The 14422-nt window shown below is 52.5% G+C and overlaps 1 protein-coding gene across 2 annotated transcripts in view; it reads right to left on the bottom strand.

Moving 5' to 3' along the window:
* Positions 1 to 7416: 7416 nt before the first annotated feature.
* The window catches only part of LASP1 (LIM and SH3 protein 1), a 38529-nt gene continuing 31523 nt past the window's right edge, over positions 7417 to 14422 (bottom strand). For both annotated transcript variants that reach the window (XM_061174670.1, XM_061174671.1), the window contains exons 5-7: positions 11136 to 11280; positions 10680 to 10783; positions 7417 to 7967 (exon numbers count right to left, since the gene is read on the bottom strand). In XM_061174670.1, the coding sequence (XP_061030653.1) occupies positions 7794 to 7967; positions 10680 to 10783; positions 11136 to 11280 (423 nt within the window). In that variant the 3' untranslated portion in view covers positions 7417 to 7793. The remainder of the gene's footprint in view (positions 7968 to 10679; positions 10784 to 11135; positions 11281 to 14422) is intronic.

Genomic DNA, 14422 nt, shown 5'->3' on the forward strand with positions numbered 1-14422 from the left:
CTCCTAGAACAGTGTTTTTTCTTGGCCAGTATTTTAAAATGCAAGTTTTCCATCTTAATTTTGACATATACTGCCTCAATTTTCTTTCTTTTTAAAACATGGAAGTTGAACACAATGTTATAAATAAAAACTATTAAGTTAATCTTTCTCCTTGTTTATTTTTAAGCTAGAAATAAAAATCAAATGTAGAACAATCAAGACAGACTTTTCAAAGGAATAGATACCACAGATTTGGGGCCCAAGTCTACTCTGGACCCTCAAATATATGGTTTCTTCAACCCTACTTGGACAGAGGAATATGTTGAAAGTTTTCTGTTTTGTTTTGCTTTTAAGAAAAGGAACATTAGACCATATAAAAAACATTTACTTGGGGCTTCCCTGGTGGCGCAGTGGTTGAGAATCTGCCTGCCAATGCAGGGGACACGGGTTCGAGCTCTGGTCTGGGAAGATCCCACATGCCGCGGAGCAACTGGGCCCGCGAGCCACAACTACTGAGCCTGCGCGTTTGGAGCCTGTGCTCCGCAACAAGAGAGGCCGCGATAGTGAGAGGCCCGCGCACCGTGATGAGGAGTGGCCCCCGCTTGCCACAACTAGAGAAAGCCCTCGTACAGAAACGAAGACCCAACACAGCCAAAAATAAATAAATAAATTTATAAAAACAAACAAACAAAAACATTTATTTGAGGGTAAGCGATTTTTCCCAAATAACAAGTAAGATAAGTGTAACCATCTTGTTTCAATAATTTATAATTCAGCTATTCAGAAAGAATGAGGACTATATAACTGTTTCTTTCTTTAAATGAGAAGCTGGAGCACAACGGGTATGGAGTGGGGAAGACATGATAAATCTTAAAAACTCAAATGACAACTTCCTTCTAGAGAGTGAGACATGGGAAATCACACAACCCCAGATTGTGCAATCTCTAAAGACAGTGATAAAGTGACTGCTTCATAGATGAAGATAGACAACATGCTCTTGGACCTACAAGGGAACCCCCTCGTGTGAGAAAGGAAAGAACATACTTTAGCATAATATGCAGTTGCATTTAGACCTAAGGAAAGGCTATCAAATAAATTTTTGAGCAGTTCTCCATAGTAACTTTAATGAGTCTACATTTCAGCTCTCTGTGTTCTCAACACCTCTGTCTACAGCTCAAACGCACGCAGCAGCTGCCAGCCATGCCCATGAATTCCTGATGTCCCAGCCGAGTGAGTGCCTCTGCCTCTGAGCTCAAAAAGCCCCTTGCTTGACAGCAGTTACCCATATTCGGAAGGCTCTGGAAGAGGTCTGCTGGGCAGCAGGACTGCTGTTGATGAGAGGCTTCTTGTTGGACTGGAGTCCAGGAGCTGTGGGAAACCCAGAAACAGCAAGGCTCAGATAGGAATAGCAGCAAAGGTATCAGCTTCCGATACTGGTCATGGGCTAAGACAAGAATTAAGAGTTCTTCTCGCCACTCCTCCAAACCCCACAGCTGGGAAAGAATTGACATCTCCTGCAAGACCCCACTCCCAAGTAAGTTTGATTTGCTATATCATCCTCCAGTTAGAATGAGTCACTAGTTAATTAATTAATGCAATTATGCAAGCATAATTGTAAGCCACCCTGCTGACATATAAAGATGTTTTTTACCTTTAATTACCAGGAGAAAATGGACAAATTGGAGTTTGAGCACCTAACTTGAAGAAAAAAACTAAGAAATATAGTCCCTCCCACCATGCACACCACTCCCAACACATTCTACTTAAAAATCCTTCGCATTGTGGGCTTTACTTTTCATTTTTAAAATTGTTACTTTAAATTAGGTCTCAAAGAAAGAAGTTGGCATTTCTTATTCTTTTCAGAGTGGTCTGGGAAATGCTACATCAGTGCACCTGAGAAAAAAATAGGAAAACAAGATCTCTTGTAATTTTGTTTTTGAATCAATACCCGAAATAATGACCAGAAGCAAAAATCCACCGGTGCGTCAGCAAGCAGGATGCTCGGCCAGTCAGCTTCATCCTTCCCCCATGAGCTGTAGGCTCCACGCCGCCGCTGCGGGCCCCTAGAGCAGATAGATAATGTAGGACAGAATGACCAGACCTATGATGGCAAAGAACATCAGGATGAAAATATCCAGCATTGTGGAGTCCTTGGCCGAGGAGGCCTCTGGGTCCCGGGGAAATGTGAGCTGTGAGCACGGAGGTTGCAGTCAGTGGAGAGAAATGGCTCCCTCTTCCCTCCACTGCTCAGCCCTCCTTTCCCCTCCCCCTCCCAGGGCCGGAGACTAAGGGATGCTGCATCTCCATCAGCAGCTTACTCTCCCCCCTCACCCCACAGCCAACCAATCACAAAGCCTGGGAGCGGGTAACCAAGGAACTGCTCGATTTCGACCAGGCAGAAGTAAAGAGGCTCAATTTCTCCCCAGGAACCCAATCCTACCCCTTTGTATCTAAATGGAGTCTGAATGTTATGGAAGTAGGAAGAGATCTGATCTGTATCCAGGTGCCCAAGGAATGAATCCTCCTGAGTGCCTTTCTTCTCCTCTTTCCCTCCCATCATCCTTGACAAATAAGCTCAGAAAATAATGGTTGGGAGCTGGGTGGGCCACTGGCACATTGTAAAGTCACGTTATGGAGGGACATGGATGAAGTTCTCACGTGAGTCTCAGATGACATGTCTGGGGATGGAGCTAACACTTACGGGATTCCTATGCTGTGTCAGATACTGCACACGTGGTGTAATTTCAACCTCCCTACAAGTCTTTTATGGATGAGGCTCAGAGATGGTCAGGAACTTCCCTAATGTCTCACTGGAAAGGGCAGAGACCAAGATTCAAAACCAGGCTTGTCCACTCCGGAGTCCACGTTATTCTCTCGCTCCAGACTGGCCCACCCTGTTAGTCGGAAATGCCCCCTCAGCCCCACCTGCACTGCTCGGTTTGCGATGCATGTTGCTCAGATCCCTCCGATTACAGTATGAGCCCCAGAGGTCTCTCCTCTATTGATTCCTTATCTCTTCGTGGTCATTTCCCACATCCTTGTCCCTCTTATATCCTCTTCAGAACTCATTGCAGTGTTATACCCAGAGAGGGCACTAAAGAACTCTGTTAGGCCCATCCTTCTGCAGTGGGTGTCTAGAAATGCAACTCAAGTGACTTTTTTTTTAATTGAAGTATAGTTGATTCACTATGTTGTGTTAATTTCTGCTGTACAGCAAAGTGACTCAGTTATACATATATATATTCTTTTTCCTATTCTTCAAGTGGCTTCTTCTGAGGGGAAAGGAGAATTGGTGTTTTATAGTTTAAGCTGGGTGGGGGGTAGTCAGTTATGTCTTATGTAATTTTTATGCCTTTTGCCTTATTTCCTACTAAATTAAAAAAAAAACAAAAACTCCCTGTGTCACCTCTGAGGCCTAGTGTCCTTGGCTCCACCCCAGCTAGTTCTTTTGAAGGACCCAGGATGAGGGCATTAGCAACCCCTTCATCATGCTAAGCCTCAGGAACTTAGGCCACTTCTAGAAGGGGGTCCAGAAACTCCCTGCATGGGTTCCAGCGGGCAGGGAACAGAGCTGTTAGGGAGTGGAGACTTGGTGCTGGTTCCCTCCCAAGCAGACTGTCCCTGAAATCACTCCGGAGGTGACTGAAGCCTCCTGGGGAGAAGAGGCTCCACAGACAACAGGGTGCAGGCCAACGGAGGCAAGATTTGCCAACTCATTCCCCGCTATTGGGGCAATATTAGGCAGCCTGCGCCTTCGGAAGGGGAGCAGGTGTCAGTACTGACTTTAATTATCCTACCCAGTGCTGCCTCACCACTCCCTACACCGCTCCAGCCTGGCAGCCGCCTCACCCCCTGATTACAAAGGGTTACTCTGGGGAAAGGCCTTTCCTCTCCAGCCTGCTGCTATCCGGAAGCCAGGGAAAGCCTTAATTCTGCGCCCGAGTGGGCAATGCTCCTCTCCACAAAGCCTGACTGGTGGGCCCACGCTGGGGCTGAAGGATCTGGATTCCTTCTCTACCACTGTCCCTTTCCCAACCCTGCAGAAGAGGGGAAGCTGGCTGCCGTGCCTGGTCAGAGGTCAGACCCAGGGCACCTGGAGCAAAGAATGGAGCATGGGAGATACTGCTGGGAGAGGGGCAAAGGGCATGTGGCAAGGTCATGGCGGGAGGCTGGGAGCATCACACTGGGGTCCTAACACCTCCAGCCCTGCCACCAGCTGTGTGACTCCCACCAAACATTTCTGCATTTCTGGGCTTCAGTGAACCCCATCTGTAAGATGGACATCACAGTAGTTACTTCTCTCACAGAGCTGGTAATAATGTCAAAGGGAAGATCCATTCATCAGACATCGTGAGTGCTGCTTCGGGTTGCCAGAGCACCTTGTGGATGGCTTCACCCATGTCATCCCACTGCAGACCGTCCCAGGCCATCTGTCATTTCATTCCTCAAACGCGTGCTGAGCTCCTCCTTTGTGTCAGGCAGAGCCAAAACTGCCCCCACCCCCAAGCTGAGCTCATTCATTAATTCAGCAAACATTTGCTGAGCAGCTACGTGCCCAGCCCTGGGCAGGCAGCGGGGTTGGAAAGATGAATGAGCCCCATTACCTGCCCTGACAGCACACTGGCTAGTGGGGAGACAGATGCATTACAAAGGAAGTAAGACAGTTAAGACGAGAATATGGGAGCTCAAAGAAGCTTCTGGGAGTGTCACCAAGCTGGGCAGAGGGATGTAGCCGGGAGCCAGCGGTGAGGAGTTCTCCACAAGGAGGAAGTAGGTGCCAAGGCCCCCGTCAGAGCAGACACACCACTGCTCCCTTCCTCCCAGGGTGACAGCTTCCAGGCTGGTCATTCTCCCCCTGAAGGGCAGCAGAGCTCCCAGGAGGGTGATGGGCCAATGCCCCCCAAGCAGACGGGACACACACACACAGCAGCACCTCAGAGCCAGAGAGATAACCAAGTCCGCAGGTAAAAATTATACTTTTATTTGAGTCACCAGGAGAAAGAGTCACTTGTGGTCCAAGTCAAATGTTCAAAATCATAACAGCCCAGAAAGATTTGATCCCAAGCACAAGCCCACAAGGGAGGGGACCAAAACAGACCAAGGAAAGACAACCACCCCATATAAAAAGATGAACAGACGGCTTCACACACACACACACACACACACACACACACACACACACGGATGAAATGTTTGGACAGAGGCAAATTTCACATGGTCATTTCTGTTTCTCTTTAAATACAGGTCTGTGGGGTGGTATTTTTTTTTTCCAGCTATTAAAAAAAGAAAAGGCCCAGAAGTGCATATGTGAGGGGGAAAAGGCGGAAATTAAGCAATAAAGTAATTTTCCCTGGAGGGACATGAGGAAGAAAACAGGAAGCAATATTGAGAGAATTCACTTTTCTCACCATTGGGCTTCTTGCATTTTATTATTGGTCCACTAAAGTTATATTCACATTCTAGCTTTGCTTTCCTGGGATTAGATCAGCTAAAAAACCTGTGAAATGTAAGAAAAGACCAGGGACTCGGCCCAGCCCTCAGGTTCTGTGCTCTTCTAGGGATGGATGGTTCTGGAAAGGAATAAGGACTCCCAGCAGCCCCTGGGTCCCTCAGCACCAGTGTGACAGTCCCTCCTCTCTCTGGGGGTGTGTAAGAAAAGGTCCCCTATTTTTAGGATGGGAGGCGCAGAGGGCTGGCAGCAGGATTCCAGCGGCTGGCTTGCCTTGTTTTGGAAGGAAATTTAAGCCGAGTGAAAACAGGCTACTTCTTGCTCCCCCAGGTCTTCCTCCCACCCTCTCACCACCCTGCCAACCGCAGGTTCTCCAACAGGATGTGTCTCTGACCTTTGGTCCCAGAATCCACATTGTGCTTTGAGATCAAGAGGAAACAAAATGGACCAGCGCCTGCCTCAAGGCTCCCAAAATTGTTCCCTCTCTGCCTCCCTCATCCCCCAAATTGCCCAATATAAGACACTCCACCTGCCTTCACCTTGACTCTGGCCAAGGGTGGAAAGGGATTGGTCAGGCAGGGGCTCAAGCCTCTGATTTGGGGTAAATATTCCCAAGTCAACTCACAAGCAGTGAGGACTTGATGCTAAATATGCCTGCAGGGCACAAGGATGCAAAGATGTCAACCGTGGGGCCTGAATCAGCGGACTCGGGGTGAAGATGGGAGGGGGAGACCCAGAAGGGTGACAAGAAAGCCCAGAGATGAATAAAGCCAGGCAAGGGTCGTCACAGCCACCAACGAGCAAGAGAAGGGACTTGGAGATAGCACCATCTTTCCCTTCCTCATCCTGGGTCTGTGCTTCCAGTTTTCTAGCCCTGGGACCCTCTCCCTCTGCTTCAAGGAGGCTTTAAGTAAATGGGGAGCGAGCCTGGGCAGGGTGGCGGGGGCAGGGGAGACAGTGCGGGTGACACAGGGTCCCCTGGCCCCCTATTCTGCGGCCCAGGACACAGAGATGGGGGAGAGAATATGCCTGGAGCCACAAAGCCTTCCCCCCACCCCTCCCCCACCAAGCACACCCCCCCCCCTTATTTCTGCCTGGTACATTGGAAAGGGGGTTGGTGGGCTTCCTCCATTCAGGGATAGAAGGAGGGATTTTTCACTCCAAAACATAAGGAATTTCTCTCCCCCAGCGTCCTCCCCTCTCACTGTGGGTTTTGAGGAAAATATCGGGGAAGACAGCTCTGCACACACAGCCCGCACCCCGCCCACTTCTCTCACGCTCACACTCACCCTCGCCTGTCACAGACACCTGCAGACACTCGCTCCTTCCCCCGCAACAAAGTCCTGGAGGTACAGAGGGTCCTGTGCTTTCGCATAGTCCAGCTGGGGTCGGGCGGGAAGTGGGGAGAGGGGAGGCCGTGGAAGGCCTGGAGACACCTTGCCAGGAGGAGCGGCCTGTCTAACTAGATCTCACGGGAGGCTTCCTTGCCCCACCCTTCACAAGGAGGCAAGCCAGGGACCCTGGAGACCGGGATGGGAGTGAGGGAAAAGGGCTGCGGAGAGAACACCCCGTTCCCCTCCTTCCTGCAGCTGTCCCTTAAGTAAGAAAGGCGAGAACCGGACCCAAGCCGAGCTTCCTGGGGAGCTGCTTGCCCACACCAGGCTCGGGTGGGCAGCAGAGCAAAATCACAGTGTGAAAAGGAACCGTGTCGGGAGGGATGAATGAATCCCAAAGCAGGAACTTCACCCTCCTCTGTTGCCCTTGAGTTGGGGAGAGGGGGGTGAGGGGGCCCCTTGGAGGGCTGGCAGCCCCATCTTTGAGGAGCAGAGGCAAAGCCCATCTCACTGGTCCCTGCACGACGGCAGCAACCTCTCCACCCCCGTCCCCATCCCAGGGGCAAGGGCGGTGGGTCCCACTCCCGGGAGTGTGGGGAGCAACTCCCGGCCGCCCTGGGAGTCCTGGGGGTCTGGGGCTCACCCCAGCCTGGAATGTTTGGGTGTGTGAGGAGGTGGGCAGGAGGGGCTGAGGGGGCAGAAAAGAGAGAAGGCAGAGGCCTGGGAGCTGACGGGTCGTCCCCCCAGACCAGCCCCACGGGCCTCGGCTTCCCCCAGAGCGGTCCACACCTGTTCCATCCAGAGAGAAAATCAAGAAGTTGGTCAAGGGGAAAACCTGCCAGAGGAAGGAGCCGCGAAAGTGGCAGAACAAGGCTTCGGCTGGCAAAAGAAGCTGGAAGAGGGGGAGAATAAACAAGCTGTTGCAGATTTTAAAAAACAGAGACACCAAAGGGTGGACAGGTCACGCCCAGGACGGATGCAATGCTGTGGAATGCACTGAAGACGGATGGGGCGGGTGGCGCCCGGCGGGCTCAGATGGCCTCCACGTAGTTGGCCGGCAGCATCCCCGTGTCGCCGGTGCGCTCCACGGTCCCGTACATCCAGCCGTCGTCGATCTGCTGCACGTTGACGATGGTGTCCCCGTCCTGGAAGGAGACCTCGTCCTCGTCGGCGGCACTGTAGTCGTACACGGCGCGGTACCGCTTCTGCAGGGGTCGGGGCGCAGTTAGTCAGGGGTGCCTAACTCTCTGGGACCCCAGAGCAGAGTGGACCAGGAGCTGGGAGACACGGAAGGGCTGGGCTCTGCCATGAATTTTCTCACCTCTGTGTCTCATTTTCTGAGAGCAACCACCTTTTTAACAATGTATCTGGCGTCTACTAAGGGCCAGGCACAAACAGGGACAGAGGTTACAATAGTTCTGCCCTGTCTCTCGGAACAGGAACGCAGTAATGTCCGATGGACACCGTGCCGGGTAGAGGTTAAAAATATGACATGTCCTGTGTTCTATTATCTGCATTTTTTTTTTCTTTTGGCCGCCCCGCGTGGCATGCGGGATCTTAGTTCCCCGACTAGAGATCGAACCCGTGTCCCCTGCAGTGGAAGCTCAGAATCTTAACCACTGGACTGCTGGGGAAGTCCCTATCTGTGTTGTTATAAGCACCAGTCTTTCTTCTTTTTTTGAAGCTGTTGATGAATCTGGTTCCCAAATTCAGGACAAAGACCAATTCCTGTGAGAAAAACCTCCAGGTGACACAAGACATATCTGTCAGGTCCCACCTTCCAACCTCAGCCAAAGTCTTGTGCTTAAGCCCCAGCTCTAGGAAATGTCCAGTAAAAACACATGAACTCTAGCTGCGATCTTGGAAGTAGGCAAGATTCTAACGTCCTCTGACCCTCACTGCCCTTGACATCGACTTGTCTCCGGGGGTCAGCTCAGGCTTTACGGTCCCCCAGGCCAGGCTCTGGGATCAGTGTGGGTCCGGGGCTGGACGAGCCCATTAGAAACCTCCGGGACCTGCCCCCACTGCCCCGCCCCACCACCAGGACCCCTGCTCAGACCTTCTGTTTCCAACCTCTGGTCTACCTCCTCCAACTGTTCATCTATTGTGATCTTGGGGGAACTTTCCAAAATGCAAACCTGAGGATGTTACTCCCTGGCTTTAAATCCTTCAGAGGCCCCCTATCCTCTTCAGCATGAAATTTCAAACTCCCCCCCCCCACCCCCGCAGCAGAAACCACCTTCATCAGCCCCAAAGGCTACGGAATAAGAGGTCACAACCCTCACGAAATGACTGAAGTGACCTCGGTCTCTTATCGCCAACTCTGCCTTTAATCTCTTGGGCCAAGTCACCACATCTAAGCCTGCATCCTGCAATAGCCGCCTAACTCATCTCCCCGCTTCCGCCCTCAAACTTCCATTGCTGCTTCTCAACGCAGCTGCTAGAGCCATCTTTTAAAAACACAAGTCAAACCCCTTACTCTGCACAGCTCACCAGTCACAAAGGCCTTCCTATGGCCTACAAGTCCCTGCATGATCAGACCTCTTTCCCTACCCTCTTCCCGTCTCTGGTCACCTTGGCCTTCCTGCTGATCCTTGAACTTTCCTAGAACATGCCTGCCTCAGGACCTTTGCAATTGCTGTTCTCCTCCACCACTTATTCCTTTACTTTACTGAGAACTTTGCTGTTCTCTCCCCTCCTCATTCGGCTATCTTTTTCTTCACAGCTTATCTCTGACCTTTTGTTACATACCTACTTATCTATTGGCTTTCGTGTTTGTCTCCCGACTGGAATGTAAGCTTCAAGAGGGCAGGAAGGTGGACTTTTATTCAGAGCCAAATCCCTTCAGTCCAGAACAGGCTTAGTGAGTGCTGGAAGGACTGGCTGTTCTATCTGGAACCTTATCCTTCACGCGACCTCTCCGGCCCACCTGACACCCCAGATAGCACTGACAATCATTCCCTCGTTTGTGTGGCCAGAGCCTGAGGCCCGAGCAGGCCACTTATCTCAAGCTACTTTATTTCTCGGAGTATTGTCCCTCCTGCTCCTACATGAGCTACTTTGAATTCCAAGGCACCCGGCACAGAGGAGCTGAGCTTGGCTGCACCCGTCACTGGGATAAGTAGCAGGGCTTACAGACCGAACTTCAAGTGGCACAGAGGAGCTGAGCTTGGCTGCACCCGTCACTGGGATAAGTAGCAGGGCTTACAGACCGAACTTCAAGTCCGACAGCTGGTAAGCCTGATCCCACCCCACCTCCCACTTTGCTCGTTAATTTATTCACTAAATTGATGAGTGCCCGCTGTGTGCCTGGCTCAGAGTAGGTGAACCGAAGAGACACTGCCCTGCCCACATGGAGCGTCAAGTCCAGTGGGGGTGACAGTCAGAAGATGACAAACGCAGAGAACTGTTTTAAGGTGGAGAGAGTGCTCTGAAGGAAACCAGTGGGGCGGAAGGACAGACACGTCGGGGGAGACCCACTCGATACAGGGTGGTTTGGGAGGGCGCCTCAGAGGCAGGGGCAAGCTGAGATCTGAAGGACCTGGCGGGTCGTCGTCATGGAGACTGGGGAGCAGGGCGCAGTCTGGAAGGCCCCAAGCAGAAAGGTGCTTTGTGTGCTCCCAGGTAGCTGGAGTAAGGAAACGTGGGCCGGGAGCTGGGTGGACGAGACTCGCCCAATGTACAGCTATAGCTGGAACACAGGGTCCCAATCTGCCCCCTACACCACACTTCCTTTCTGCTCGAGAGGCTGAGACCCCTATTATCTGCAGATGGCAAGGGAGCTGGGGTCAAAGGTCAGGGGAGGCCAGGCCTCCTGGGTGGGTTTTCTAAGGAAAGTCCAAGAATTATGTCCAGGAAGTCTCCCCTAGGCCCACTCACCTCCCACACCTCCTCTCCCCACAGCCAGGGCTACTCACCCCGCCCCCGCCTGGGGCACTGCGCTGTATGGAGACCGGGGCTGCAGGCTCCTTGTAGCCACCGTAGGACTGGGCTGCCTGCTGCTGCTGGGGCTGCTGGTAAACTGGAAGCCGGCAGGAGACGGGCTCAGAAACTGTCTGCCAAAGCCAGCCCGCTCCCTTCTTCCACGAAGCCCATGCCATGTATTCCCACCGCCCATCACCTCACTCAGCCGCCACACCGCTCAAAGTCTTCTGTCTGTGTGCACATTTGCTGGTGCCACGTATTCTGCAGCAGGGGCTGCGTCTCCCCCCGTGGCTCTGGGAGCCCAGAACGGGCCCTGACCCTGGTGCTTGTGCCCTCGGTAGGGATGGGACCTGGGGGGGTGTGTGTACACGAGGCTTCCCTCTCACCTCCTCCCCGCCCTGCAGCCGGCCCGGCCTCAGGTCCTCTGCCCGCACAGGCCTCACGCTCACCTGGGGCGCTGGTTGGGATGTGGTGAGGCTGCTGCTCCTGGGGCCGCCGATAGCCAGTGTCCTGGGGATCTCGGCGCTCCGGCTCCAGGCCCTCACCCCCGCTGGGGCCCATGCGGCTCTTCTCAAACTCTTCGTGGTATTTTATCTGCGGGGACAGAAAGTGCTGGGTGAAGGACCCACAGCAAACCAACCAAAGTTCCCCTTCCGCTACCACTCAAGATCCGGGGACGGGAGAGACTCCTGGAGGTCTCCAGGCAAAGAGAGCTGGGTTCTTGTTGGGGGTGTACCAGCTATGTGCCCCTGAACAAGCACTTAACCTTGCTACACCTCCATTTCCACTTTACAGGGGTTGCTGAAGGATGCAATGAGATAATGGATGTAAAAAGGCCATGTAAACTAAAGCACCAGACAAATATAAGTGGTCATATTTCTGTGCCTGTGGCAGGGGCTAGGGCTACCCTGCTTTCACACTGGTCCACAGCAGCAAAAGCAGCAACTCCTGTTTAGTGAGCACCTACTAGGTGCCAGGCACTGTGCTAGGTGTTCTGTGTCACACGCTCGTTTTACCTTGACAGCACCTACAAGGGGGTACAGTATAGTCGCCATTTAACAGACAAGAAGAAAACTAAGGCACCGACAAGCAGCATGAGTTACCCATGCTCACGGAGACTCCAGAGACTGTGTTCTTAACCAGCAGGCGACTCTGCCTCTTGTGGGCATGACCTTGCAGAGTTCTGCTGAGGACCCTAGCCTGTAGGGCAAAGAAATGCCAGGCCCTCCCTTGAGGGTGGGTTGGTATCTAGAAGATGAGTTCCTTCTCTCCTCAGGTTCCAAAAATGGGCAAAAAGAGGCCTAGAGAAGCCACACATCCCAGGGTCCTCAGCAAGGGCTGGCTGAACTGAACACACCGGGACCCAGAGCTGCGTTCTTAAGATCTGGTCTTCAGACTGTCTGCTTCCAACCCACCTGAGCTGCTTGTTAGAATGCAGGTTCCAGGACCTTCCATAGAATCTACAAAATCAGGGCTTCGGTTTTGGAATATGCACTTTTTTTTCTTTCTTTCTCTCTCTCTCTCTCTCTCCTTCTTTCTTTCTTTTTTTTGTGGGGGGGACTATGCACTTTTAAAAGATTCCCCCAGGTGAGTCTGAAGCAGGCTCAAGTTTGAGAACCAGTGATCTGGAGCAGAGGTTGGCAAACTCTGGTCCACGGGCCTGCAGCCTGTTTGCTCACGGCCTGCGAGCTAAGAACGGTTTCTACATTTTGTAATGTTTGGAGGCTAGGGATGGGGGAGTGGGGGGAGAATTAAGAGGAATAAGATTGGTAACATGTGAAATTTCTATGACATTCAGATTTCAGTGTCCAGAAATAAAGTTTTACTGGAACACAGTCTCACCATTCATTTCCCCATTACCTATGGTTGCTTTCACTGCAGAGCTGAGTAGCTTCGACAGAGGCCCTTCGGCCCATAAAGCCTAAAATATTTACTATCTGGCCCTTTACAGGAAAAGTTTGCTGATCCCCGCTTGCCCAAATATGTTGACTGCATATTCCTGTTGGTAAAATCTGTTTTAGCACGATCCTCCCAAATTGCATCTATTTTATCAATTACACACAAGCATCACTTTACAAATATGGAATGTCTCCTGTAAAACTTACACCAGGGCTTCCCTGGTGGCGCAGTGGTTGAGAATCTGCCTGCTAATGCAGGGGACACGGGTTCGAGCCCTGGTCTGGGAAGATCCCACATGCTGTGGAGCAACTAGGCCCGTGAGCCACAGCTACTGAGCCTGCGCGTCTGGAGCCTGTGCCCCGCAACAAGAGAGGCCGCGATAGTGAGAGGCCCGCGCACCGCGATGAAGAGTGGCCCCCGCTTGCCGCAACTAGAGAAAGCCCTCTCACGAAACGAAGACCCAACACAGCTAAAAATAAATAAATAAATAAATAGAGTAGCTATTAAAAAAAAAAAAAAAAAAAAAAAAACTTACACCAAAAATATGAATAAAACAAAGGATGAGATGAAAAAGAACCACCTCCAGGAGTTCTAGGGTTTTCTCCCTGTACTCCCAGTGGCATGTAGCCCACACTCCACCTTGAGGACCCCTAGTGGGGTCCATTCACTTTTCAGAGAGGACACTGGTGGGGAGGAAGCAACCGAGGAGAGGTGGAAGGCCCATGGTTTGTGTATTCCGGGATCGCCGGGCTGGGCCGGGGCTCGGGGAGGAAGTGGGACAGAGAGTGACAGAATAGCTCCCCCTCACCCCCCAGAGGAAACCTGGAAAGCAGGACACAGAAAACTGGTCCTGTCCTGAGCAGACCCAGGCCTGAATTCTCTCCAGGCCTCGGACCAGAAGCCGGTTCTCACTTCCTGTTCACCAGGATCCTGCCCCGTGCTTCTCCCAGTGAAAAAGGGGGTGGGGTGAAGGGACAGGGAATGGATGGGGGCAAAGCCTGCCCTGTTTCCCGGAGCAGAAGCAACGAGCGATCCGGTGCCCCGGAAGCCCCTGCCAAGGCCTGATCCAGCTGTCCCAGCCCGGGACCTCCCATGGGCCACCCCTTCCCACTTTCTTTGCAAGGAGGGCAAGCGTTAACACTCGGCCAGGCAGGCCTTACACAGGAGTAGCTGGGCTAAAGGTCTGCAGGGGTGGTCGGCTGGGACCACCCACATCGCTCCGCTGCTCTTCCAGCTGTTGACTGACGGTGACTCACTGCAGCCCAGGCTGGGAGAACAGGTGAGGCAGCAGCAAAGCCCAGGATGGGCCCTGTCTGGAGGCAGGGAGGACCAGCCCCCTCCTCCCACTGCCCCTTCCCTTCATGCCCAAGTAGGGACCCACACCCAAATGGTGAAATAAACTGAGCCCATTCCTGAAGGGGAGGCAGCTGGCCCCGGTCAGACCGAAAGCCCATCGAATCCCTGAACTCCCACAAGGAAGAGCACCCAGGGGTTAAGTTCAAAGACACAGGGCCAGTGCCCTGCTCTCAGATTCCTAAGACAAGGGCAAAAGGTGAGTCTCCCTTAGCCCCACTCCCTCGGTGACCCCGTCCTCCGGTGAGCAGTCCGGGGTGGGGACAAGGAGAGGCCTCTAGGTTCCCAAGGCAACTGGTCTTCCGACTTTTGTCCTGGGGGGTGGGAAAGGTCAGCTTCCCTAGTTTACTGTCTGTTAATGAAAAGAGGCCTGACTCTGGGAGCCGCTGACTAGGGGAGGGAAAGTGCACATGTGGAGGCCGACAGAGGCCTGCACCGGGCCCTGAGGGAGCCAGGAGGTGGGCTGAGGGGCAGGTGTGTCCCT

The sequence above is a fragment of the Eubalaena glacialis genome, chromosome 19, assembly GCF_028564815.1.
Source record: "Eubalaena glacialis isolate mEubGla1 chromosome 19, mEubGla1.1.hap2.+ XY, whole genome shotgun sequence".
NCBI lineage: Eukaryota > Metazoa > Chordata > Mammalia > Artiodactyla > Balaenidae > Eubalaena > Eubalaena glacialis.